This window comes from Myiozetetes cayanensis, unplaced genomic scaffold, assembly GCF_022539395.1.
Source record: "Myiozetetes cayanensis isolate MyiCay16 unplaced genomic scaffold, myiCay2020 scf26, whole genome shotgun sequence".
NCBI lineage: Eukaryota > Metazoa > Chordata > Aves > Passeriformes > Tyrannidae > Myiozetetes > Myiozetetes cayanensis.
The window spans coordinates 1,296,521-1,324,004 of NW_026087477.1; the positions used below are offsets into that span (position 1 = coordinate 1,296,521).

The window sequence follows — 27,484 nt, forward strand, 5'->3', positions numbered from 1 at the left end:
CCAGGGCTGGAGCCCCTCTGCTCTGGAGCCAGGCTGGGAGAGCTGGGGGGGTTCCCCTGGAGAAGAGAAGGCTCCAGGGAGACCTGAGAGCCCCTGGCAGGGCCTAAAGGGGCTCCAGGAGAGCTGGAGAGGGACTGGGGACAAGGCATGGAGGGACAGCACACAGGGAATGGCTTCCCAGTGCCAGAGGGCAGGGAGAGATGGGATATTGGGAAGAAATTCTTCCTTGTGAGGGACTGGAATAGATTTCCCAGAGAAGCTGTGGCTGCCCCTGGATCCCTGGAAGTGTCCAAGGCCAGGCTGGACAGGGCTTGGAGCAACCTGTGCTAGTGGAAGGTGTCCCTGCCCATGGCAGGGGATGGGACTGGGTGATTTTAAGGTCCCTTCCAACCCAAACCATCCTGTGATTCCATGAATTAGTTCTGCCCAGATGAGCTCGCCAGGCTGGTCCCTTCCAACCCGAACCACCCCATAATTCCATCCCCCCTAGACAATCCTATTGACTTCGCTCCGATCCCCGTTGCCAAATTGCACATTTTCTTCGGGAAAACAACTTCCTCTGAAGAACTCAGAGCTTTTAGCCCATCAGTCTCCTGGACACCTCCATCAGCACAGCTTGTTCGTTGATTTTAGAGCCATTAGACAAAGCTCTCCGCGATCGCTGAAGGGGACAATTACAGCGACAACAGCCCAACAATCTGTTTCACACTTTGCTTTCGTCTGCAATCTGCTGGGTTGCTTTAAATATCCCCCCAAACTCCTCGTGTCCTCTTCCCCAAAGTGTGAGCTGCACGCAAAGTTTGCCTACAAATCCTCCGTGGAGGGAGAGCCTTCCTCAAGATTTCTGCTTCATGACAGTATCTACAATCTGCTCCAGAATGCCCTTTTCCTCCCTCCCTCTCGTTTTTCTTTCAAAAACTGAGGGAAAACTTTCATCACATGCGGTGAAATTTTGTATTTTTGTTTAATTGGACTGAGAGCCGTTGAAGGTTTTCTACCCCCCCTCAGCCTGTGCTGCGCTGAGCTCATCACGAACCCCAAATTACAGAGAGGGCCCTCTGGTTTTCTGCACTGAACAGCCAAAAATCCTCAAATAATTGTTGTCTTGGCAAAGAAAAGACCATCAGAGGGTCATAATCAGGGACATAGGATCTAGCTGGACACCTGTCACTGGTGGTGTCCCCCAGTGTTAGCTTGACCTGGGGACTTGGATGTAGGGTTGGTGTCTCCTCACCAGGAGTTTGGTGATGGTGCAGAGCTGGGAGGAGCAGCTGATACCTCAGAGGGTTTTGTGGCCCTTCAGGAGGACCTGGACAGGCTGGAGAGATGGGCAGAGAAGAACCAGAGAGGGGGCAGAGGATGGACCAGGCTCTGCTCGGGGGGACAACGATGGCCCAAGAGGAACGGGCAGGAACTGATGCTCGGAAAGCTCCACCTGGGCACGAGGAAGAACTTTGAGCACTGAACAGATTGTGCAGAGAGGGTGTGCAGTCTCCTCACTGGAGATATCCCAGAGCTGTGTGGACACAATCCTGTGCTGTGTGCTCTGGGATGGCCCTGCTGGAGCAGCGAGGTGGGACCAGAGGACCCACTGTGGGCTTTTCCAGCCTGACCCATCCTGGGGTTGTGTTGATGAGTTCAGGAAAATGATGATGGAATTGTCATTACCTGATAGCACAGGAAGGACATGGAGCTGTTGGAGCGAGTCCAGAGGAGGCACCAAGATGATCAGAGGGCTGGAGCAGCTCTGCTGGGAGGAAAGGCTGGGAGAGCTGGGATTGTTCAGCCTGGAGAAGAGAAGGCTTTGGGGTGACCTGATTGTGGCCTTGCAGTGCCTGAAGGAGCCAAAAAGAAAGATGGAGAGAGACTATTTACAATGGATGGAGGGACAGGACAAGGGGGAATGGCTTCATGTTAACAGAGAGCAGGGATAGATGGGATATTGGGAAGAGATTCCTGGCTGTGAGGGTGGGGAGGCCCTGGCCCAGGTTGGGCAGAGAAGCTGTGGCTGCCCCTGGATCCCTGGAAGTGTCCAAGGCCAGGTTGGAGCACCCTGGGCTGGTGGAAGGTGTCCCTGCCCATGGCAGGGGGTGGAACTGGATGGTCTTCAAGGTCCCTTCCAACCCAAACCATTCCAGGATTCCCTGGATTCGTTCTGTCCAAATGACGTCGCTGGATAAACAACACCTTCCCTTCACCTTCCGCTGTGCTGGGTGGGGGGGTGTTTTTTAGCACTTTCTGAGTGCTGGAAATGATCAGTTCAGGACTGCTCAGGTCAAATTGCCCTGAGAATCGCTGGGAAATGCGGGTGGTGATGGTGGGAATTAACAGCGAGCGTTTGGTGGTGCCTCGGTCCAGCTTGAAACCTGAGGATGACTGGTGTTGCTGGGGATAAACAGCGATGGTAAATGTGCAGGGCTCTGTGGTTTGGGCAGTTTGTGCACTTAAGGGTGAGAGCACTGGTTGTTCCCGTGCCCTGCAGAGTGTTTGCCTCTTCCCTTATTGAATGGATCCCTTATTGAATGGAGGCATCGATTCCCGTCGGGCCTCTTTGCCTCAGGGAATTTTGGCTTCTCCACCCCCTCCCAGGCTGGGCTGTTGCTGTTAAGGATCGATCACTGAGGTTAAAAAGGAGCCTGTCCAGAGCTCAGCCTAAAACTGGAAAGCTGCTCCCAGCCCAGCTGTGGAGAAAGTGCCTCTTTTCTGTGTGTTATTAAAAAAAAAGGAGGGGAACTGCACTGTGGTGCTTCAAAGCACAATAAAAAGATGTCTCGTGTGGTGAGGGCTCCGGGGGATTTATCCAGGAAAAGGGTGGCGTTTTTTGTTTGATTTTAATAAAACATTTTGCAACAAGGGACACCCGTTTGCCATTTGATACATTTGCTGCACTCAGCAAGGAAAACAATAAAGCAGGAGGATTATTCAAGAGCGGCCTGACAGCGTTTGGCTGGGGCTGTCATAAAAATAATAAAAAAACAACAAAGCAGCAGATTCATCCTCGCAGCACTTAACAAAGTGCTGCTGGTTAGTTTGAAAAACCATCCCCACAAATCCAGCGGAGCAGGTGGTGACAAACAGCAGCTTCAGAGGGAAGGATCTGCTTTGTGGAGCCTCAGGCAGGTCGTTTCCCCCCTCACACGGGTCTCGGGCTCGGCGTTGAGCTTCACCTGCCGTAACTTGTACAACGCGACCATTTCCCATCACCTGTACCCTTTAGACCCATCCCAACCCCAGGAGGTTATTTTCCCTCTCCTTTTGCATCAGAGACCATTTCCCTGCTTGCATCTCGGGGTGGGGACAATGTGCTGATGGTATTTCTTTTTTTCTCTCTCTCTCTTAAACCAGCAACTCCTGCGCGAGATGCAACAGATGGCGAGTCGCCCCTTCGCCTCCATCAACGTTGCCTTAGAAACAGATGAAGAGCCACCAGATCTCATCGGGGGGAGCATAAAGGTGAGAGCTGAGAGCTTTGGGACGGTCCTCTCCGCCCTTCAGCCCAAACCCCCCCCTTTTCCAGACACCTGGAAGGCCGGGAGGGCCGTTTGGATTCGATTTGATTTGATTTTTCGCTGAGAACTTCGGGGCTGGTTCAGATAAAAGTTGTGCTGATTTGGCCTGTGAGATGTTGGGTTGGGCTTGTCAGTTTTGTGCCTTCTGATAGGGAAAAAAGCAGCTTTGCACCGGGTGACATTTGGCTGCAAGTACCTGCAGAGGCTGCAAATGAAAGCCCTTTTTCGGTGACACCTCAAAGCAAGCAGGAATATAATCCTGTCTGTTGGAATATAATTCTGTCTGTTGGAATATAATCCTGTCTGTTGGAATGTAATCATGTCTATTGGAATGTAATCATGTCTGTTGGAATATAATCCTGTCTGTTGGACTGTAATCGTGTCTGTTGGAGTATAATCTGTGTGTTGGAATATAATCGTGTCTGTTGGAGTATAATCTGTGTGTTGGACTGTAATCATGTCTGTTGGAGTATAATCTGTGTGTTGGAATATAATCTATCTGCTGGAGTAGAATCTGTCGGTTGTTAGGCCTGCTAAAACATTTCTGATTATAAATACGTGTTCCAGTAGATCTTGTGAGGAGCATGGAGAGAACACGTGGAGTTTTAGGAGAAGCAGATTTGAAAGGCAGCAAGTGAATGAAAAGATCTTTTTTTTGAGGCCATGCTTTGACTTGGATGCAAAAAGAAAACATGAAGGTGCTGAGAACACTGATTATTTTTCGTCCCTGTCCAAGGCAGCTGGATTGGTTTATTTTGTTGAGGCTGAAGGTTTTTGTGGAAGTCTTCTTCATTAGGCTGAAGGAGGGTAGGTTTAAATTAGATATCAGGAAAAAAAGTTCTCCCCTGTGAGGGTGGGGAGGCCCTGGCCCAGGTTGGGCAGAGAAGCTGTGGCTGTCCCTGGGTCCCTGGAAGTGTCCAAGGCCAGGTTGGAGCAACCTGTGCTGGTGGAAGGTGTCCCTGCCCATGGCAGGGGATGGCACTGGATGAGTCTTCAAGGTCCCTTCCAACCCAGACCATTCCATGTCTCTGTGATTAGCCCAGGCACCAAGTTTCTCACATTCTCTTCCTTTAACAAGAGAGCAAGTTCTGCTTTCCTTTAGAAAAAATCTGGGTATTTTAATTATTGTAAATCCCATGGAAACAGTGTGAGCCCAGAACTTCTGTTTGGTGAGAGATAACATTGAATCTTGGCCTGAGCAGCAGGAAAAGCCACCATTAATGTTGCCTGTAGAGCTTTAGCTCCTCCTTGTTTGGGTGTGAATATGATCTCTCATGGAAAACTGAAATCTTTTCCAGTTGGTGTCCTGGGTGGACAAAGAGCTTTTCAATACATGGAATCACAGAATAATTTAGGTTGGAAAAGCCCTCTGAGATCATCCAGTCCAACCATTCCCACAGCACTGCCAAGGCCACCACTGACCCCTGTCCCCAAGTGCCACATCCACAGGGATTTTAAATCCCTCCAGGGATGGTGACACCACCCCTGCCCTGGGCAGCTGTGCCAGGGCTGGACAGCCCTTTCCAGGAAGAAACTTTCCCTGATTTTCAGTCTAAACCTCCCTGAGTCCTTTTCCTCATGTCCTTCTCTTGGAGTGCAGTGAAAATGAAGCCAATTTTAGGCACAATAAGTAAGACTGAGGAGAAATAAGCCTATTTTAGACCCCCAAATCGTTACCAACTAATTGCCCTCTGCGCTGGGAACTCACACATCTCTTTTTTTAATCCAGTTCAAGCACAAATGGCATTCCCTGATTCATGCAAATGAGGCAAATCTGCTGCACTGTCCTGGAGCCAAGTGGGGAATGTGGACATGGAATGTTGTGCCTGCAGGGAATTCCATAGAATCAGTGGCTTGGGTTGGAAGGGACCTTAAAGGTCATCCAGTTCCACGGGCAGGGACACTTTCCATCAGCTGCTGGAAGGTCTGAGTGGAAAACAAGGATGCTTTTCCATGACAAGGAGAGTTGCTGAATTTTATGGGGTTTCTGTAGGTTTTTTCATCATCTTGGAGAACTTGGGAAGGGAAGAAAAGTGGTAGCAAAAGGCAAGGAGTGTTTCAGGAAAGGGAGGAGGCTCAGGAAGCTTTTGGGTTGGTTGTAAATGAGTTCCATGTTCACCAGTGAACCATGTCCTCACGTGTTTTTTGGACACTTCCAGAGCTGGTGACTCCACCACTGCTCTGGGAAGCCATTCCCAATGCTTTACATGAAGAAATTTTCCCTAAATGGAAGTGAAACCCCGGGTTTGGTGTCTGTGGGGTGTCGTGGTTTCACCCCAGGCAACAACTCAGGTGTTTCTCCTCATCCCCTTGGCACCTGCACGGGATAAAAAAGCTCCTGGCAGGAGGGAGCTGCAGGATGGGATGATTCAGAACTGGACAAACTGGGGTTTAATTGGTGATTTTCTTTGTGGCTTGGCTGGTTTAGGCAAGAAAAGAGGAAGTGGATTTTCTTTGTGGCTTGGCTGGTTTAGGCAAGAAAAGAGGGAAGTGCTGCTGTGCTGTTGGACTGGAACCATCCTCAGATTCCTCAGTGCCCAAATTTGAGTTTTCATTTTAATGGATGAACCCCAAACTTGTGTCATCACCGATGGTTTTCTGTCCCTGTGGGAATCAAAGCCTTTTGTTCATGATGAGTTGATTGGAAGGTGACAAAGGAGAAATGGAAAATGGGACAGTGTTGTCTGCAAGGGATTAATTCCCTTCTCCATTGTCCAGAGCCAGTTGGCAGCCCCAGTGTCCAGCCACTTCCATCCTGAGCTGCTGTTTTCCAGCACTGGATCTCCAATCCACGCTGAATTTGCTTGGTTATCCCAAAATCCCGTGATTTTTCTCTGTGCTGAATGTTGGGATTTGTTGTTGTTTTATTTTTCTGAGAGTGTTTATCCATCCCTGGGTGTCTGGGACTCATCCAAGTGGCTGCAGTTCAGGGTTTGGGTTTGTTTTTTTTTTTTTTAGGGCTTGTTATCAAATGAATCGAAGCTTCCTAATCCCCTGCAGCTGTTTTTGGGAGCTTTTCCAGAAGGAATTTGGAAAGATTTGAGTTTAGAGGAGGTTTTCCTAAAAAAACACCTGGGAAATTTATGGGGTTTTAGAACCTTTTCCTGAAAGAATTTGGAAAGTTTATAATTTTTAGAAGCTTTTCCTGAAAGAATCTGGAAGGTTTATAGGTTTTAAAAGCTTTTCCTGAAAGAATATGGAAAGTTTATGGGGTTTAGAAGCATTTCCTGAAAGACTCTGTCAAGTTTATGGGTTATAGAAGGTTATCCTGAAAGAATTTGAAAATTTTATAGGTTTTTAGAAGCTTTTCCTGAAAGAATATGGAAAATTTATGTTTTTTAGAAGGTTTTCCTGAAATCATCTGTAAAGTTTATGGGTTTGAGAAGCTTTTCCTGAAAGAATTTGGAAAGTTTGTGGTTTTAAGAAGCTTGTCCTGAAAGAATTTGGAAAGTTTGTAGTTTTTAGAAGCTTTTTTCTTAAAGGCTCTGTAAAGTTTCTGGGGTTTAGAAGCTTTTTCTGAAAGAAATTAGGGATTTTTTTTTAGGTTTGAGAAGGTTTTCCTGGAAGAATTTGGAAAGTTTATGGTTTTTAGAAGCTTTTCCTGAAAGCATCTGGAAAGTTTACAATTTTTTAGAAGCTTTTCTTGAAAGAATTTGGAAAGTTTATAGTTTTTATAAGGTTTTCCTAAAATAACTTGAAGAGTCTGTAGTTTTTAGAAGCTTTTTTCTTGAAGACTCTGTAAAATTTATGGGTTTTTAGAAGCTTTTCCTGAAAGAATTTGGAAAGTTTATAAGTCTTAGAAGCTTTCCTTGAAAGAATCTGGAAAGTTTATAGTTCTTAGAAGCTTTTCATGAAAAATATTTGGAAAGTTTATGGTTTTTAGAAGCTTTTCCTGAAAGCATCTGGAAAGTTTACAATTTTTAGAAGCTCTTCTTGAAAGAATTTGGGAAGTTTATGGGATTTAGAAGCTTTTCCTGAAAGAATTTGGAAAGTTGATTGGGTTTAGAAGCTTTTGCTGAAAGAATTCGGAAAGTTTATAGTCTTTAGAAGCTTTTCCTGAAGGAATCTGTAAAATTTATCTTTTTTTAGGAGCTTTTCTTGAAAGAATCTGGAAAGTTTATGGGTTTTAGAGGCTTTTCCTGAAGGAATTTGGAAAGTTTAGGATTTTTAGCAGCTTTTCCTGGAAGAATTTGGAAAGTTTATAAGTCTTAGCAGCTTTCCTTGAAAGTCTGTAGTTTGTAGAAGCTTTCCATGAAAAAAAATGTGGAAAGTTTATAATTTTTAGAAGCTTTTCCTGAAAGAATCTGGAAAGTTTGTGGCTCTTTCGAAGCAAATGCTGAGCTTGAGCAAAACACTGAAAGGAAGGAGAAATTTGTTGCATTCGGGGGAGCGGGGGGTGGATTTGGGAGCGGGCAGGGGGTGCCACACATCAATTCACACCTTTTCAGGCTGGTTGGGGCTTTCCCCACCTCTTTCAGTTCCTTTTGCACTGCAGTGCAGTTACAAGCAGCAGTAGAGGAGCAGAGAAACGAGCTGTGAGTCCTGGGCAGGGTTTGGGGAAGGTGCAGTGATTGGAAGTGAAGCATCTTCCAGCTCCTGCACTTCCACAGGCTGACTTCATTTCTGTCTTTATTGTAGTTTGATTTTGGGGCTGTTTCATGCAAGGAGAGGTCAGTGAAGAGCCAAAGGCCGAGGAACTGATGGTTTTTACAGCTTTTGTTGTTCTGTTGTCACTGCTGGTGACTCACCTCCCCCTTCACTTCCCACTGACCTGCTCTCAGTGCACCCCATCTGCCGAGGGACCGGCTCCTGAGACGGGAGAAAAGTCATCTGGAGCAGAAACGAGCAGGCTGTTGAATCACAGAATGATGAGTGTTGGGAAAGACCTTTAAAGTCATCAAGCCCAACCGCATCAAGTCATTAAACCACGTCCCCAGGTGCCACATCCACGTGGGTTTTTGGGCACTTCCAGGGCTGGTGGCTCCACCAGTGCCCTGGGCAGCCGGTCCCAGTGCTTTACAACCCTTTCCATGAAGGAATTTTCCCTGATATCCAACCTAAAGATCCCCTGGCACAACCTGAGGCTGTTCCCTCTGGTGCTCTCGAGGTGTTTGGAGGGGACAGAGCAGCTTAGGGTGGTTTCTCAAGGACAACAGGAAATAAGCTGGGAGTGATTATCCTCCAAAGGATGATAGTTGGAGAGGAATGGGATGAAATTCAGGGGGTGAAGGAATGCCAGGGGTGGGAAAGGGAGTGTTCTCTGGGCAGCTGAGGTGGGTCAAGTGGATTAATCCCTCCAGAATTCCAGATAACCTGGCTGGGATCCCTCCTGCCAAAACACCAACCTCATAAAAAACCTTCACCCAGCGAATTATTGCCAGTTAAAAAATTAAAAAAAAAATGGAAAAATCAAGGGGAAAAAATATTAGAAGAAACTTTTGCTACTCCCATAATTTAATATGGGATATAAATATTTGGAAGGGAGCTGTCAGGAGACCAACCAGAGATATCTGTTAAGCCTGCCCTGTTTTTAGGGAACTTTTGGCTGATGATAAGTGATTTAAACTGCTTTGAGATTTGGAGGCTGAATATTTCCTCAGGTTGGCCCCTGATTTGAGGTGATAAGGAGGAGTTTGCTGGAGGGAGAGGGAGGAGCACGAAGCTTCCCACAGGAGAGGGATTTGCTGAGCTTGTTTTCCCCCCTCTAAGGAGCATCTCTCTGATTGAAGCCCTGAGAACAGCCAGCATTATCAGGGACCTGCTTGCATTCCTTTATGCCAAGGAATTATTTTGTGGGTGTTGTGTTTTCAATCTTCACCCAAATGTTTAGTTTTTGGAGGTTTGTTTGGTTTTTTTCCAAACTTCTTTTACTTTTTTCTGTTCAAAAATCCAGCCGAGTGGTGGAAAAGAACCGTAAAAATCCTGCCTCTTCACCCATAAAAAATCAAAATTATATATATATATATTTATTACCCAGATTTGCTACCCATGGCCTCATCCAGCCCATCCTTTCCCCCCAGGGGACGGAAAAAGGAGGATGAGTGATGGTGTCCAAAGCTGTGACGTGAGATTTGGTTCTTTCAGGGTGCCCTGGCCTTTGGAAATCCAAAGTTGCCTCCCAAAAAACCTCTCCCTTCTCCCAGAGCCGGTGGCTGCTGCAATGAAAATGAGAATAAGAATAAGAATAAAAGTAAAAATAAGAATAAAAATTAAAAGCAGTTGTTAAATGCAGTGGGAGCAGCTCAGTGTGGGCTCCCAGACCGTGGAAACTCGGCACGCTCAGACCTCTCTTTTCCATTTCAGACTCTGAACATCCCTCTGAGGGTTTGAATATGATTTTTATTTAGTTCCTCTCCCTTCAGTTTTGGGTCCATGTCGTGTTCAATTCATTCCCCCCTCCCTTCTCTGTGTCACAGGCCCAAGGTAAATGTAAATTTTTAATCTCAGCTTCATTTACCGTGAATTATTGCTGGGAGTTTCCTTCATCTCTATCTTGCAGGACACACATATTACCCCGAGAAATACGATTTTTAAAGCTTAATAATCTATTTTTTTTTTTTTTTTCCCCTCCACTAGGAAATTGCTTGTGACTTGTTTTACAAACGTTCACTCGGCTTTTAGTGGTGCAATTCAAAAACTTGCAAATGGAATTCGACCTTTTTTTTTTTGTCTCTGTGTGTGTGTGTGTGTGTGCAGAGTGAAATCACCTCAACAGGAGGAATCAAATTATTTGATCAAACCACAGCAACGTGGTTTTTCTTTTTAAGGGGGTAAAAGAAAAAAAAAAAATAATTCTCTGGAAATTATTTATTTCTTTTTATTTTTTTGGAATGCATTGTGAAAAGCAGCGGATCACAGCGCCTGAATGAAAGGCATGCCTTGTTTTTTTGGAAGATGACGCCGAATATTTGTTGTGCTGGCCCTTGGTTCGATGTGACACGTTATTAACCTTTCTTTGGTTTATTAACCTTTCTGATTTGTCAGAGAAAAAGCAGCGTAATGAGATTAAATGGAAGCGTTGAGGTGGAGCAGCACACAATTCCACCTGCCCTGGGGGGAAGCATCGGGCTGGGAAATCGCCTCCTGAGGGAACTGGTGGTGAATTCCACACCTGGGGCACCTGGAAAGAGCCCAGGAGAATTCCTGGGAAATTCCATTTGGTGGAGAAAATCCAGCTGGAGGAGCTGGGTTTAATGAAATCACTTGGTGTGTCTCTTCCTGCTCGTAATGTCTGTAAATGTTTTAAGCTCTGGGCCTGTTAAGTTCACATCCAAACTGGGAAGCAAGTTCACATTCCAAACTGGAATTGTTCGGCTTTTTAGTGCTGGTTGGGGCCCGTAATTTGTGGGGAACGGGCTGAGAACAGATTTGCTGCCTCAGGGAACCAGGGGCTGTGGCATCATTTAGGAAAACACCCTCAGCTTCCTATTTCCACCCAGAAATGGGGGAAATTGTGCCCAGGCTGGGGTTGTTGCTCCTTGTTTGGCATTTGCACCATCCTGGTGGGCAGGGAGAGATGGGATATTGGGAAGGAATTGCTGGCTGGGAGGGTGGGCAGGCCCTGGCACAGGTTGGGCAGAGAAGCTGTGGCTGCCCCTGGATCCCTGGAAGTGTCCAAGGCCAGGCTGGAGCAACCTGTGCCAGTGGAAGGTGTCCCTGCCCATGGCAGGGGGTGGGACTGGGTGATTTTAAGGTCCCTTCCAACCCAAACCATTCCATGTTTCTGTGATTAGTCCAGGCACCAGGTTTCTCTGTGATCAGCCAGTCACAATATTTGAGGACAAGAAGAACCTCAGGGCAGGGGCCTGGTGGCTCCACCAGTTGTCTGCCCATGGCTGTTGACCGTGGTCTTTGTCCCCTCTGTGTCCCCTCCCGAGCTGTGACCCCTCTGTTGAGGCCCCTCTCAAAGCAGTTCCTCTCGTGCTGAGTGTCTGAGGGATGCTCCTTATTTGCATAGATTTGAATAATGTCAACTTTATTGTGCTGTTAAGCCTTCAATAAAAAGGGAATCACTTCAATAATTCAGCAGTGGCTTTATCAAAACACTCCAGGTGGAAGTCGCTGGCAGGGGCAGGTTTGAAGCATCTGATAAAAGGTGTCAAAAAGTTTGGAGATCTCCCTCTTTTTATACAGTTTTTAGAAGTTTGCCGTTCAAAGCCACCTCTCAGGTTGAATCCCAAGCGTTTTGATCTCTGCTTTTTTTCCAAGCCTGCCCAAAACCTCGTTGCAGGAGAACAGCTTGGATGTGCAAAAAGAGGGAATGGCTGGAGCTGTGCCAGGGCAGGCTCAGGGTGGATCTCAGCAGAAGGTTCTTCCCCCAGAGGGTGGTTGGCACTGCCCAGGCTCCCCAGGGCAGTGGGCACAGCCCCAAGGCTGCCAGAGCTCCAGGAGGGTTTGGATATGATGGATTGTTGGGGTGTCTGTGCAGGGCCAGGAGTTGGACTGGATGGTCCGTGTGGGTCCCTTCCCGCTCAGGATATCCATGATTCTGTGACAAGAGCACTCAGGGTTGGGGACAGAAAGGACACCTGAGCACTTCTGAGGTCTCCCCACCAAAATTCCACTTGGTGAGGCCACCCAGCCTCTCCTCACCCCTTTTTGTGCCGTGGTGACACCTCCAGAGGTCCCATCCGAACACGGCCGTGGGTGAGATCCGCGATCCGGAGCCCCACGGACCCTCGTGGGTTTCCCTCGCTGCGTGACTGAGGACAGTCCCACAGGGGCTCCGTGTCCCACAGAGGGCACAGCTCGCCCTTCACTCCCAGCTGACCCCCTGCTCGCAGCCAATTCCTCATTCCCATCACTCCTGCCTGAGTCACTCCCGTCATTCCGGCCGGGCGAGCACAGCTCGGAGCTGAGAGCTGCACTCTGAGTCACAGCTCAGAAAGCAGGGGCCTGAACTGTCAAAAATGAATGGACAGGATTTGATTCTTCGGGCTGGTTTTTGTTGTCACGCTTTGTTGTCTCGGGAAGAGCTGGATTTGATGGAAAATAGGCTGGTTTTCCACCCCCCCCCCCTCCTTTTTAGCTTTAAGATCCAGATCAGCTGCAGCAAAACGATGCTGGGCTTAATTCCCTCCAAATTAGTTTGCAACTGCCTGACAGGGTTTTGGGTGCATCGTTATCCTTGCTGTGGTTGAGAGAAATGAAATTCCCCCGTGCAAAAATGTTAACCTTTTTTTAACTAACCTTCAGGTTTTTTTGGGAATGTTCAGCTTGGAAAGGAAGAGGCTTCGGGGTGACCTAATTGTGGCTTTCCAGGACCTGAAGGAGCTGACAAGAAAGAGGAGAGGGACTGGGGACAAGGCATGGAGGGACAGGACACAGGGAATGGCTTCCCACTGCCAGAGGGCAGGAACAGATGGGATATTGGGAAGGAATTGCTGGTTGTGAGGGTGGGGAGGTCCTGGCCCAGGTTGGGCAGAGATGCTGTGGCTGCCCCTGGATCCCTGGAAGTGTCCCAGGCCAGGTTGGAGCAATCTGGGCTAGTGGAAGGTGTCCCTGCCCACGGCAGGGGGTGGAAATGAGATGATATTTAAGGTCCCTTCCAACCCAAACCATTCCATGATTCCTTTCTGAGCAGGCTGACCAGGGAAGGAAGGAGGCCCAGAGGTCCCTCCTGTCCCCAGCCCTCTGTGGTGTGGAATCAGGGGAGCAGAGAGGAGGCAGATGTGTGACCTTGAGGAACGAGATGAAAATCCCGTGGGAAGGGCAAAGATTGTGCCCAGGAGGGCTCAGAATGAGGGTTTGTGCTGCACACTCAGGGCCCATTACTGGGAAGGGCAGAGGAGGAGGGAGGGCCCAGCTTGGGGCTGGGATGAGCAAAATGAGCCTCCAAGTCCCTCCAGCTCCCTGAGTGATAACGAACAGCTTGGATTTCTTCCTGGTTCATGATGGGCAGGAGACTCTGGGGGATTTTGCTGCCATTACAGAGGTGCTGTCAGAGCCTGAATCACCTCTCAGGTCACCTGTGCCCCAGAGCAGCTGAGGAGGTGTTGGAGAGCTGGAGGAGGCAGGGCTTGTGTTCAGAGCAGGAATTCAAGGTGCTACTCAATCAACTGAGCCTGAAGAAGCCCAGGGAGAAGGTTAAAGGCACAGAGGAATGGCAGAGGGATGAATAAATTGAGGTGGGAAGGATTTGAGGTTAAACAAGAAAGTTTCTGGTGGCAGAGCCATGAGACCCAGGAGCAGGGAGCCTCTGGGAAGGTGATGGCCCAGGCTGAAAGTGTAACTGCTTTGAAAGCTGAGGATTGGCCTTTCATGTGCCTGCATTAGGGAAGGGCTGGGTTTGGTGACTGGGGATGGATTTTCCAGCCTCCTGTTTCTGTGAGTTGGCTGGAGGGTGAGGAGGATGTGGTGCTGAGAATCCTCAGTGGTTGGGAAGGACTTTAAAGGTCTTCTCATTCCAGTCTTCCACTTCATTGCTCCAGCCTGGCCTTGGACACTCCCAGGGATCCAGGGGCAGCCACAGCTTCTCTGCCCAACCTGTGCCAGGGCCTCCCTACCCTCCCAGCCAGCAATTCCTTCCCAATATCCCATCTCTCCCTGCCCTCTGGCAGTGGGAAGCCATTCCCTGTGTGCTGTCCCTCCATGCCTTGTCCCCAGTCCCTCTCCAGCTCTCCTGGAGCCCCTTTAGGCCCTGCCAGGGGCTCTCAGGTCTCCCTGGAGCCTTCTCTTCTCCAGGGGAACCCCCCCAGCTCTCCCAGCCTGGCTCCAGAGCAGAGGGGCTCCAGCCCTGGCAGCACCTCTGTGACCATTAATCCATTAGGAGTCAAACCCAAATCGATTAAAGAGCATCAGAAAGGACAATCTCTTCCTTTTCACTCGCTCCTTCATCCTTCTCTTCCCCCCATCACTTCCCTGCCTGGTCTTTGCTTCCCACTCTGCTCAGCACCGAGGATGAGGTGAGAGCCCCGAGCACCGCCCTCCAAACTCTGGGATTCACCAGCTCTCTGTTACTAACAGTGAGATTCTCGACTCTGCCCAGCAGAAAATCAACTTTGTGCTTGGTTCTTGCTCCCAGACACCCGTGGGCTGCATCCCTGCAGTTCCCTCTCCCAGCTCTCTCCGTTCCCTCTGCTAATTCCAGGATATGGCACCAGGATGTGCTTGGGTGGGGGGGAAAGCTTCATCCTGAGTTTGTCCCTTCGCTGGGGGTGGGGAGGTGAAGCAATCTGCTGGCCCAGCCCAGGCAGGAAGAGCAGCTTCCATCAGCCAGCCCCGTGGAACACGCATTTCTCTGCCTCACGCACAGCAGCAAAATCCCGCTGCAGTTGTGGCAGGAAGGGGAGATATGGAAGCAGTTTTGGGTTTCATTTTGCTGGCTGTCAGCTCCCTTTGTCTCTTTTATTGAGCAGCAGTAATTTAACAGCCTTGTTTGACTCCTGCTCGGGCTCTTTCAGTGCCTTGTGTTGTATTGAGTTTCTGCTGAACGTTCAAGTGCGGTGCTGCAGTTTGATGCCTGGTGGAAAAAGCAATAATTATTTCATTAATACCAGGGTAGAACTTGTCCATACTAAACAAGAAAGGAGAAAGCACCGAGTGCATCGTGTAAAATAATGTTGCTCAGCTTTTATTTGCTGTTGTGGAACAAAAGAAGACTCTCTCTTGTACCTGTCCTCTTTGTGCACTCTTGCAACCTCCTCTTTTTGGAGAAGGGACCTCGTTTGGGTTGGAAGGGACCTTAAAATCATCCAGTTCCAACCCCCTGACGTGGGCAGGGACACCTTCCACCAGCCCAGGGTGCTCCAACCTGGCCTTGGACACTTCCAGGGATCCAGGGGCAGCCACAGCTTCTCTGCCCAACCTGGGCCAGGGCCTGCCCACCCTCACAGCCAGCAATTCCTTCCCAATATCCCATCTAACCCTGTTCTTTGCTGTGTTAATGCAGAGAGCGTTGTGGGGGTGAAACCTGGGGTGAAACTCTGGAAAGAGAAGTCGAACTCAGTACCCTGTGGTGGGACGTGCTGATGCTCTGGGTACTCTGCTGATGGGTTTGAAGGAAAAGCAAACCCAGCCCCGTTGTTTAACTGAGCTGCTCCCCTGTGGTTGAATTTAGGGGGGAATACCAGCCCTGTGCAGTGCTTGGCTCTGGAACAGCCTGATTTTCATGAAGTGCCCGTGTTCCTTGGCTTTGATTGTTGCTGACACCGGTTTCAGCTTTGCTGCCTTTGTGCTGGAAACCCTCCAGGCAACAGCGCCATGGTTCATGCCCTGGAGCTTGCAGGAGCTGGGGAAACCGAGGCTGGGGGAGGAGGGGGTTGGAACAGGCTGTGTGACAGTTTTGTCCCCTTTCTGCCCCCTGCAGACGGTACCAAAGCCCATCGCGCTCGAGCCCTGCTTCGGGAACAAAGCGGCCGTTCTCTCCGTCTTCGTGAGGTTGCCTCGAGGACTTGGGGGAATTCCACCACCAGGACAGTCAGGTGAGGGTTATTCCTGGCTCTCGTGGCTTGGTATCAACTCCATGCTCCTTCCCCAGCCTTACAGATCCACCTTTCCTGATCCCACAGAGCTGCTGCTCCCACACCCCGGCTCGGGGTGTTTTGGGCTCCACCAGGTTGGGCTCTGGTGGCTTCTGAGCTGAGCTTGGAAGCAATTCCTTGGGTCAGGTGGTGGATGAAGATTTGATGTTTGGATTATGCTCTAATTAGTGCCTGGGGAAAAAGGGGCATCTGGTACAGACAGCTTTGCAGTGGTTCCTCATCAGAAGTAACTTGTCACTGTTCCACTTCATTCCCAGCTCCATTTGTAGGGAGACATCAAGTCATAGAATCATGGGATGGTTTGGCTTGGAAGGGACCTTAAAGATCATCTTGTTCCACCCCCTCTGCCATGAGCAGGGACACCTCCCACTGTCTCAGCTTGTTCAAAGCCCCATCCCTGGAAGTGTCCAAGGCCAGGTTGGAAAAGGCTTGGAGCGACCTGGGGTTGGGGAAGGTGTCCCTGCTGGAACTGGATGATCTTTGAGGTCCCTTCCAACCCAAACCATTCCCTGATTCCCTGACCTGCCGTGAGGAGGTTGCAGAGATGATGGATCCCCGGGAAGTTCAGGGACACCTCCGTGCCCACGTTCTTCCAGGTTTATTGTGACCCCTCTACCGATGCAGAAACAACCTTCAGTATTAAGGGTTCACACCCATTAATCCCCACGCTTCCTGCAGCTTTTCCTGCCCAACTTGCTCCCAGTTTCAGCTTATTCCAGGACAGTGGCTGGAGTTTAACCCTTCAGCCAAAACGCTCTTCAGCTCCACCCCGAAAATCCCGCGCATTTTGCGGCCTGGAGGGTTCCCCTCAGCCCTGGCTGTGGGATTTGCTGCTGTGCCCCCTTTTGTTCCCTGACTCTTTGCTCTGCTGCCCCAGGTCTCGCCGTGGCCAGCGCTCTGGTGGACATTTCACAACAGATGCCAATTGCCTACAAAGAGAAATCGGGCGCCGTCCGAAATCGGAAGCAGCAGCCCCCTGCACAGCCAGGAACCTGTATTTGATGCATGGACATCACAAACTCTCTTAGGGTTTTAAACAAAATGGAAAAGGAATCCCGAGGAGGAGGAGGAGGAGGAGGAGGAGGAGGAAGATTTCCAAGTTGTGTCCCAAGAGACTCGAAGCACTCGGAAAAAAAAACAAAACAAAACCGAAACCACACCTTCCTTGATCCCGACTTTTTTCTCTCATCTCCGTGCTCTAGTTGGCTTTATTTGACGACTGCTCCACTTAAGTTTTACTGACAACGTGGCTTCAGGTTGCTCCTTTTTTTTTTTTTTCCTTTTTTTTTTTTTTTTTTGTTGTTGTTTTCCTTGGAGTTCTAAGTGAAATAATTTTATTGCAGGGGGTCGGTGTTTCCAGTCCCTGCCGGGTGTAAATAAGAACAGTAGTCCAATATGAATGACACTCAGGTTTCTACATGGAAAGTGCTTTGTAGTTCATGTATTTATCAAACTGTACAAAAAGAGAGAGAGAGAGAGAAAAAAAAAAGAAAAAAAAGATCCAGTGTTTACAGGTGTCAGCTCTCAACACATAAACACTACTATTAATCTTCAAAGCATCCTCATCCTTTGTTTTCATTTAGTGTTTAATTCTCCCCTTGTTTTTGGTCAATTGTTTTCAGCAGAACTCTCTTCCAGACACAGCCTTTTTTTTTTTTTTTTTTTCCTGTGTGTGTGTGTGTTTGTTTTTATTGTTTGTTTGTTTGTTTGTTTTGTTAAGTCATCACGGTCCAGGAATGCAAAAGCTGGGATGGTTTGAAGGTTGCTGTTGCTCAGAAATAACTGGAAAAAGCCGGATGTTGCCCTGGAAGGACTCGGTGTTTACACAGTCTTAACCTGCTTGGAGTACCCCACACACAAGTGCCTAGACTTGAACAGCTCTAGGGGGTGAGGAGACCGCTCCACACGCTTCTGAACACCATTCAGTTCCTTTGGAAACATCTGCACCCTCACATCTAGGCTCTCCCAAGGCAGCCTGTGTTCTCTGTGCCAGGAAAAAGGGCCTTTTCCTGCCTGACCCCCGCTGCTCACCCAGGTGGAAATCCCTGGAGGGCAAGTCGAGTTCCGGCGCCTCACCAGAGAACTGCTGGTTCCACCAGCGCTTTCACAGCAGCACTTTGTGTTCCAGGCTGGGTGCAGCAGATTATTCCTCCTGATTTTGGCCTCTTTTCCTCTCCCCCCCCTTCCCTCATCAGAGCCCTTTGCTCCACCTCCTGCAGGGGTGAAACTCAACGCTCCACGTGCCACGAGCGCTCGAGGATGACGTAAAAAAAAGCCCCAAACTTGAGACAAAAATCAAGCAGAGCAGCTTGGTTTGGAGACCTGCCGGTGTTTGCTGATGGGTTTGAGCTCTGTAGATGTCTCTGAAGAAGTGGCTGGTTGGGGAAAGGATTTTGTGAACAGCAGAGGGAAGTTTGGCTTTTTTTTGGGGGGGGTGTTTGCACGGAGCCATCTGAACCGCTCTGGTGAGTGGGGGTTGTGTTTTGAGGCTCAGGGTTGGGCTTGATGAGCCAGGGTTGTGTTTTGAGGCTCAGGTTTAGGCTGGAGGTTGGGCTTAACCCACCCATCTGCCCAGGCATGGTGGTGGTGGTGCCCAGTGTTTCCTTGGAGTCTGGAATGTGGCACAGCCGGGCCCCCCAGAGACTTGGGGGTGTTGGAACTTGGGGTGTTGGAAGGTCTTAGTGAAAAGGTGCCAAACTGTGTAATTAGGGCTTAATAACAGTCATTTTGGGTGCAGTCACCTGACTGTGTGGAGAACATCTCATAGTTACCAAACGCCCAGGGATCTTCGGGTCAGGTGGCACTTTAACCCAAACTGAAACCCAAATCACTGCATCTGTTTGGTTTTTTTTTTAATGCACCTTTTTGGTGATCAGTCACATCAACCACTTGTTTTTTTTTAGACTGTTTTCCTTTTTTTCTAACCTCTGTGTTTTGAAGAGGCTTCTCAGAGCGTCGCAGCAAAGATGGAAATTGGTGGCAGAGGGGATGGGAACAGCCCATCAGGTGGTTTGGGGACCCTGGTGGGTGATAATTCCCCTTTAATGTGTCATTTAACAAGTGCAAGGGGACTGCAAAAGGGTGTCAGGAGAGGCGAAAAATATTAAGGGGGGAAAAAAATCGCATTTTATATCTAAATATATCTAAATACAGATAAACGCCTCAGTTTCCAAACCCAAAGTTTAAAGGCCCTCTGGGAAAAAGGAATTCTGGGAGGGAAAAGAGGGGGAGTTTTGTGTTTTAGGATGAAGGGATTTAGGTGGTTTGAGGTTCTACCTGATGCACAGATTACCTCAGACAGGTTCATCTCCTCGTAGCACTTCCTGCCTCTCTCTGTGATAGGACTGACCTGAACTGGAGAAATAAGACTGGACTAAAATCCCTCCCCTGTTGTTCCATGTTTTCCTCATGTTAAACAGCTCCTGGGACTGGAGGCTTGGAGAGGTGATAGATTTTTACATTCACAAAAAGACGTAAATATTGATTTTTGGAGGGGTTTCCTCACCCCTGGAGAGATGATTTATCAAGTCTGCAAAGCCACAAAACGTCAGATTTTTGGGGGGAAAAGAGCAGAAATGATCAAAGTTTTGAGGTTTAGCAGAACAAAAGGTAAAAAAAAAAAAAGTCAATAGAGGGACAAGAGTTATTTCTATAAATAAAAGGGTTATTTGTATAAATAAAAAGCTCCTTTGGGACAGAGCTCTGCTCTGCATCTGATCTCCAAACCTGATGAGGGACAGGAGAACTCATACAGGAGCTCTGCTGCAGTTTCATCCCGACTCCAAGGTAAAACAGGGGAAAAAAAGTGGGAATGAGTGGGAATTTCTGGGGGTTTATCACCAGATATCACCAATATCAACAGGGAAGGCTTTGTGAGATTATTTCCTTTGGAGGTTAAGTGGAAGAGGGGGAAAGAACAACCTGATTTTCTGAGAGAAACTGTAAATAAATGACAATTAACACCCAGATTTTGCACTTGTACATAAAACCTACGGCAACTTGCAGAACGTGGAGAGGTTTAAAATGTGCATAAACCAGGAAAAAAAACCACAAAACAACAAACAATTGAATGTATTTTTGATGCTTTTTAAGTGCTACATGAGTTTTGTCTTAATAACTCCCTCAGCTGATCAGAGGGAGGGCACTTTCCAGAGCTTTGAACATCGGCTGATGTCGTGAGATCTCGCCAAGCGGGGAGGAATAAATTCAATTTTCTGTGTTCAGATCACTCCAGAGGAGAAACCAAGGGAAAGAACAGCTTTGTCCATTGGAAAAGGGGGGAAAACCCAACGCTTGGGACACAAGGAGTGACTGTCCCTAAAGGAGTCACCTCGTGGAGGATTAAGGCAGCACTTTAAGCCGCTGTTATTAAGATTGTGGCAGTGATTTCCACCCAAAATCACTGGTTTTGGGTGTTTGGAACTGGCTGAAATTCAGCATTGGATGTCTCAACCCTCAGAACTTCCCAGTTCTTTGAGAACTTTACCAAAAATTAATAATAAAAGCTCAGAAGTGTTGCAGCCCTTTTTAAAGCAGTGCTGCTGCTGGATCTGCAAACTCCAAAAACCACTCTTGTTTTTCTCTTTAATTCCCTGTTTTCCAGGGGTTTTAACTGGGAATTTTCTCTGGGCTGTCTCAGCCTGACCCTGCCACGCTCCGGGGTGGTATTTTTGGGTACAGGAAGGTTTGTGAGACACAACTTTTTGAGGTGGTTGTCGCTCTCCCTGGGCTTAAAAAGGGCTGGATGAAAATTTGCCAAAATCAAGCTGTTCATGGTGGGGAGTTTAACCCAAATCATGGAGTGTCCCAAAATCCAGTGGGACGGTGCCATCAGCACGTGGCAGCTCCTTTGGTCGCTTCCCTAGGGATAATTTGTGTCCCTAAACACCATCTTCATCCTCAGAAACATCATTTCTCCGTGGTAAATGTTCCCAAGGAGCGCAGGCAGTGGGATTGTGGAATGGTTTTCCGTGCAAGCTCAGCTCGTCCCCACCCTCAATAAGCTGAATTTTGAGGCTGAAATGGAACTTGAGGCTTTTCCCGTGAGCTGCTGGAATTCCAGAGCTACCCCTCCATCCAGCTGCTTTCCCAAGAAACCCTGAGTTAATCAGCTGCATCCCAGAAAACCTTTTTCCCCTGGAAGCAGGGCCTCGCTGCCACTGAGCTGGGGAGGGAGCAGAGAGCGGACTCGGCATTCCCGGAGCGAATTCCCAACCTCACCCATCTGCATCTCCCATGTTATCCATCCAGGAATACCACAGGGGAGGGGAGGGCTGAGCTGCAGGAGAGGGAATTGTGAGGGGTTTATTGGGAAGATCTTTGGGGCTGCAGGAGGAAGGGGTGGGGGGGTTGTCCCTGTCTTATTCTTGGCGATTTTTTAGGTCCAATTCCCGCTTTTCCCGTCGGGAGCTGCTGAAACGAGCGGGGTTTGCCACTCCAGGACTGCGAGATGTGTTTGTGTTGGGTTGTGTTTTTTTCCTGCATCAGGGCAGGTTTTATTCAGTTTATTCCCCTTGTTCCCACGGACTGTTGGTGTTTGTCTTCCAGGTACTGCAATTCCTCGACCGTTCCCCCCCCCCCTCTCCGTTTATCCCACAAACCTCGTCAGGAGAAAGAAGGAAAAAAAAAAAATTAACAAAATAAATAAAAATTGTGGAGGAGTGTAACATAAGTCAGTCCATTTTTTTTACAAAAATTAAAAATACTAAAAAAAAATAAAAAAAGAGAAAAAGCAGATTTTCTATTGCTCGGCAGTTTGTGCACAATAAACGTTCTTTCAGACCCTCCAATTTGTTGCATTCTGGATTTTCTTTGTGTTTTGTTTTTTTTTTCCTTCCCCCCCTTTGCCCTGGAATTATTTCCCATTCTCTGCGTTCCCTACTCGGGCTTAAGTTTGTTAATCTCGTCTAATTTGGCATTTCTGGCATCCGTGTGTAAATAGGAGCGAGGCTTGTAAATTATTCCATCGCCGGGGTCGTGGGTGTGACACGAGCACACATTTAGGACTGTGGGGTTTGGTTTTTTTTTTTGGGATGATTTTTTTTCTATTGTAAAAAGGAACAGCTCATTTAAAGCCGCAACGAGATAAAACTTGGGAGCTCTGTGCGTTTTAAATACAAATGTGAAGTACCTGTATATAAATAAAAGTAAATAATGCAAAAAAAAAAAAAGAAAAAAAAAATCTTTCCTCTGAAATAAAAAGTAGATGATCTGGTTAATTATTTTTTTCTTGATTTTTTTTCTTGAGTTTGTTAAAATGGGGGAAGAAATAATTTAATAATTTATTTGAAGGCTCCTGGGTGAAAGGGGGGGTGGGGAGCGAGGGGTTGTTTCTTCCAGGGTGGATCTCAAGGGGTTCCTGCCACATCCATGGAATTTGGTGCAGATTTGGAATAAATATATAAAATTTATATATATATATTTATATTTAATAACCTATCACCCTCCTCTCTGGTGCCTCAGGGAAGCCCTTGCTGAGCTCCCTCATCTTCCACGGATGTTTCTGAAGGGCAGTGGGAAGGGCGGGGGGGGCTGTGTTTAAATTTGGGAAGGTTTGAGAAAGTTTTGGAAAGGGAAAGTTTGGAAAGGGAAGGTTTGGGAATGTTTGGGAAAGGAAACTTTGGGAAGGTTTGGGAATGTTTGGGAAGGGAAAGTTCGAGAAGGGAAAGTTTGGGAATGTTTGAGAATGGTAATTTTTTGGGAATGTTTGGGAAAGTTTTGGACTATTTGGGAAGGTTTGGGAATGTTTGGGAATATCTGGAAAATTCTGGGAATGGGAAGGTTTGGGAAATTTTTGGACTATTTGGGAAGGTTTGGGAATGTTTGGGAATATCTGGGAAATTTTGGGGATGTTTGGGAAAGTTTGGGAAGGTTTGGGAAGGTTTGGGAATGTTTGGGAAGATTTGGGAAGGTTTGGGAAGGTTTGGGAATATCTGGAAAATTTTGGGAATGTTTGGAAATGTTTGGGAAGGTTTGGGAAATTTTTGGAATATTTGGGAAGGTTTGGGAATGTTTGGGAATATCTGGAAAATTTTGGGAATGTTTGGGAAGGTTTGGGAAATTTTTGGACTATTTGGGAAGGTTTGGGAAGGTTTGGGAATATCTGGAAAATTTTGGGAATGTTTGGGAAAGTTTGGGAAGGTTTGAGAAGGTTTGGGAAGGTTTGGGAAATTTTTGGACTATTTGGGAAGGTTTGGGAATGTTTGGGAATATCTGGAAAATTTTGGGAATGTGTGGGAAAGTTTGAGAAGGCTTGGGAATGTTTGGGAAAATTTGGAAAATTTTTGGAATGTTTGGGAAGGTTTGGGAAGGTTTGGGAAATTTTGGTAATGTTTGGAAATGTTTGGGGTGGTTTGGGAATGTTTGGGAAGTTTTGGGAAGGTTTGGGATGGTTTGGGAATATCTGGGAAGGTTTGGGAATGTTTGGGAAATTTTTGGAATGTTTGGGAAGGTTTGGGAAGATTTGGGAAGGTTTGGAATGTTTGGGAAGGCTTGGAATATTTGGGAAGGTTTGGGAATATTTGGGAAATATTTTGGAATATTTGGGAAGGTTTGGAAATGTTTGGGAATATCTGGGAAATTCTGGGGATGTTTGGGAAGGTTTGGGAATATCTGGGAAGTTTTGGGAAGGTTTGGGAAAGTTTGGGACTGTTTGGAAATGTTTGGGAAGGTTTGGGAATATCTGGGAAGTTTTGGGAATGTTTGGGAAGGTTTGGGAAGGTTTGGGAAATGTTTGGGAAGGTTTGGGAATGTTTGGGAAAATTTGGGAATGTTTGGAAATGTTTGGGGATGTTTGGGAATGTTTGGGAAGTTTTTGGAAGGGAAAGTTTGGGAAATTTTGGAGGAGGGGACAGGCCCAACCCACCCCAAACCGTGGCAGCTCCTGGCTGGTTCCCCAGACCTGGCTGGTGAGGAATCATCTGCAGATCCAGTGAAAACACCAACAGTTCCTTTTCCCCCCTGTTAATGGGAAGCAGGGGGAAGCACAGTGTGCAGATGAGCCAGAATTCCACAGAATTCCACAGAATTCCACAGCTCAGGCACTGCCCCTCGGGCCAAAGGAATCTGCAGAGGTTCTACCCTTCCAAAAAAAAAACCAAACAAAACACCAAACAATTGGCAGCAAAACATTCCATTTGCCTCTGATTGATTTTCCTGCTATTTCTTTTTCTTTCTTTCTTTCTTTCTTTCTTTCTTTCTCTTTCTTTCTTTCTTTCTTTCTTTCTTTCTTTCTTTCTTTCTTTCTTTCTTTCTTTCTTTCTTTCTTTCTTTCTTTCTTTCTTTTTCTTTCTTTCTCTCTCTCTTTCTTTCTTTCTTTCTTTCTTTCTTTCTTTCTTTCTTTCTTTTTCTTTCTTTCTTTCTTTTTCTTTCTTTCTTTCTTTTTCTTTCTTTCTTTCTTTCTTTCTTTCTTTCTTTCTCTTTCTCTTTCTCTCTCTCTCTCTCTTTCTTTCTTTCTTTCTTTCTTTCTTTCTTTTCTTTCTTTCTTTGAATTTGCCAAAAATAGCTCCCAGCTGTTCATGGCATGAACTGAAGTCTCCCTTTCTGGCATGAACCATCACCCTCCTCCTCCATCTCCCTCCTGCTGTGCCCGCTGGGGTTGTGTGGAGAGCCAAATTTTCCCCAAATTGCTCTCAAATCAGTTTTCACCCCCCCAGGCAGCACCAGGGATTGTGTGGGGCCAAGTGCCCTTTCCTGGTGGCATTTGTGTCTCTCTGTGTGACAGGGACAGGATCCCAGGGGATGGCTGGAGCTGTGCCAGGGCAGGGCTTAGGGTGGATTTTAGGAGACAGGTTCTTTCCCCAGAGGGTGGTTGGCACTGCCCAGGCTCCCCAGGGCAGTGGGCACAGCCCCAAGGCTGCCAGAGCTCCAGGAGGGTTGGGATGATCCTTGTGTGTCCCTTCCAGCTCAGGCAATTCCATGATTCCATGATTCCAGCCAACTGAGCCCCACCACAATTCCAAGCCCACCCAAAACATCCCCCCGCCATGTCCTTCCAGCTCAGCACCATCCTGGACATCCCAGCACTGCAGGTGGGATCAAAGAGGTCAGGAAAATGCATGTGTGCTTTATTTCATGGATATGTTGGAATATTGACATGTACAGAAGAGAGAAGTAACAAGTCTGAGCCCAGGATGGGCTGACACCCACCCCCCACCCCTCCCCACGCAGGGGTTATTGCTCCTGCACCACCTCCCAGCCCTGGATCTGCCCTCCCTGCTCTTGGAAAACGGTGTCCACGAGGACATGATGTGATGCCAACATGGATTCATCCCCTCACAAGATTTCCTGGGCTCTCAGGGCTGTCAGACCCCTGGGACTGGTGTTGAGCAGCCAAAAAAATACAGTTCTGTGGCTACAGAAAGTCTGGCTGGTTCTTAAATTATTTTTTTCTAATTGTTATTATTATTTTTTCCCCCATGACTCTTCTTTGTGCTTATGGAAGTCCCCAGGAATGGAGCAATTCCTAAAAAACCAAAAAAAATTGTCTCCCCTTTCTCTCCCTGTCTTGGCTTGCTCGGTCCTTCACCTGGACAAGCAGCTGTGGGGGTTGAAGAGATTTCAAGGTGAAGATCCAGGGTTTGCTTCACAGAATTCAGCAGGGATGGGATTTCATCCCCCAAAAAAAAAAATCACAAACTTGGAGGGAGAATCGACCTCAAATACTGGTGAAAAGGGGGAAATGATGGGGGGAAAAGCCAGGAAGGTTTGGGGATTGTGGTTTAATTCCCACCTGTCGGGCTCTTTGCTGCTGGCTGAGAGGCTCCTTGCTCCCTGCCCTTTATTCCAAAGCATCCCTGGAAAGCCTGGAGGGCCTGGGACAGTACTTGAAGGACAGGAGATGGGAATTGAGGGGCTCATTCACCTGTGATGCTCAGAGACTACAAATCCTAAGGAGCCTCAAGAGCAAGACATCCCTGGAAGTGTCCAAGGCCGGGTTGGATGGGGCTTGGAGCAACCTGGGATAGTGGGAAAAGTGTCCCTGTCTGTGGCAGGGGGTGGCACTGAGTGATCTTTAAGGTCCCTCCCAAGCCATGCCATGATTCTGTGATGTAAATCCAGGGGAAATGATGACACCTCTCACTGAGATTGTTAAAAATCATTTAAGATGAACCTTTTAAAAAGTGCTGCTCCGGGACACGATCCCGGACCAGGTGGCCTCTGGATTCTCCACAGCTGTTTCCCACAGCACAGGAGAGGTCAGGTGGGGTTTCCAATCATCCCAACCACCTGGAAAAACTCTTCCTCCCCTGGATGAGAAGGAAATGGCCAAGTGGCACTTCAGCATCACTGGAACCGAGCCCTGAGAGCCCCGGGAGTGGAGCCAGGAGAGACCCAGGAGTGGGTGCTCCTGGAGAGCAGCTGCCACTGGTGTCCCCACCCTGCAGAGACTGTGCACCAGGAAAGGCTGGTGGAGACAGGCTGGATGTGTGGGAAAGCAGGGAATGACCCCGGGACTGGGACACAAGAAGGCAATTCCCAGTGTGACCTCACGGAGCTGAGGTAGTTCCTTGCCCTTGGAGGGCTGAGCATCAGGGTTTTACCCCCTCCTCCCACCCCTGGCTCGGAGGACATGAGTTTTGCAGGGTTGGGGTTGTGTCACCTGCTCTCCCAGAGGACACTGAAGTCCTGGATGAAGGGGAGACCTTCCCAGCAGCTCCGTGCATGGATAGGGCACTTGGAAAGGACCTTCCTGGAGCTCTCCCTCCCTGACCTGGGGGAGCCTCTTGGCCACGAAGTTCTCACCTGGAAGTCTCAGCTCGGGGTGGGACTTGGCACCCTGCACACCAGGCCTTGGATCTGGGCATGTTCCCAACCCTGCACACCAGGCCTTGGATCTGGGCATGTTCCCAACCCTGCACACCAGGCCTTGGATCTGGGCATGTTCCTCTGCACAGCCCTGGCTTAGGAAAACCAGGAACTTTGGAGAGGATGCACCAGGATGATTTCTGTCCAGCTCTGACACACCCATCAGGTGTTCAGGTTCCAACAAGAGGGATTCCATGCTGGACCAAAATCCAAGGAAGCTGCTGCAGTTTCCCAGCAAAATCAGAAGCAGCAAACAGCAAACATTCCCTTGCAGGGAATGGGAATAAAAAGCACTGGATTGTGCTGTGTCAGCTGCTGCTAAGCCTTTCCATGGATCCAAATGCTCAGGAAATTATGGAGGAGCACAACCCCAGGGATAAATGGGCTGCTGCAAAGCCCAGGCCTAAATATTCCAGGAGAATCTGGGGCCATTCCCGTGCCTCCCAGCCTGGATCAGCATTTATCCTGGGAAACCTTCTCACCCTTCCTTCCGTCCTCTTTCCTGGCTCGATGTAGGAAGGGGCTCAGCCCCCCAGGAAGGCACTGGGACTCCTCAGCTCAGGGGAAGACCTTGGAACGCTCAGGTAGCCCAAGGTCACACCAGAGCCACCCAAGACACCCCAGAGACATTTGTCCTGCCCTCCCTCCAGCTCTGGCTGCAGCTCAGTCCAAAGGGTCTCTTCCCTT

General features: G+C 48.1%; 1 protein-coding gene across 1 annotated transcript in view; it reads left to right on the plus strand.

Moving 5' to 3' along the window:
• ATRN (attractin) overlaps nucleotides 1-22,172 on the plus strand; it is a 147,456-nt gene extending 125,284 nt beyond the window's left edge. Inside the window, exons 28-30 of the mRNA XM_050321089.1 lie at nucleotides 3,346-3,453; nucleotides 15,817-15,931; nucleotides 16,869-22,172. Of these exons, the coding sequence (XP_050177046.1) occupies nucleotides 3,346-3,453; nucleotides 15,817-15,931; nucleotides 16,869-16,993 (348 nt within the window). The 3' untranslated portion in view covers nucleotides 16,994-22,172. The remainder of the gene's footprint in view (nucleotides 1-3,345; nucleotides 3,454-15,816; nucleotides 15,932-16,868) is intronic.
• Nucleotides 22,173-27,484: the final 5,312 nt, after the last annotated feature.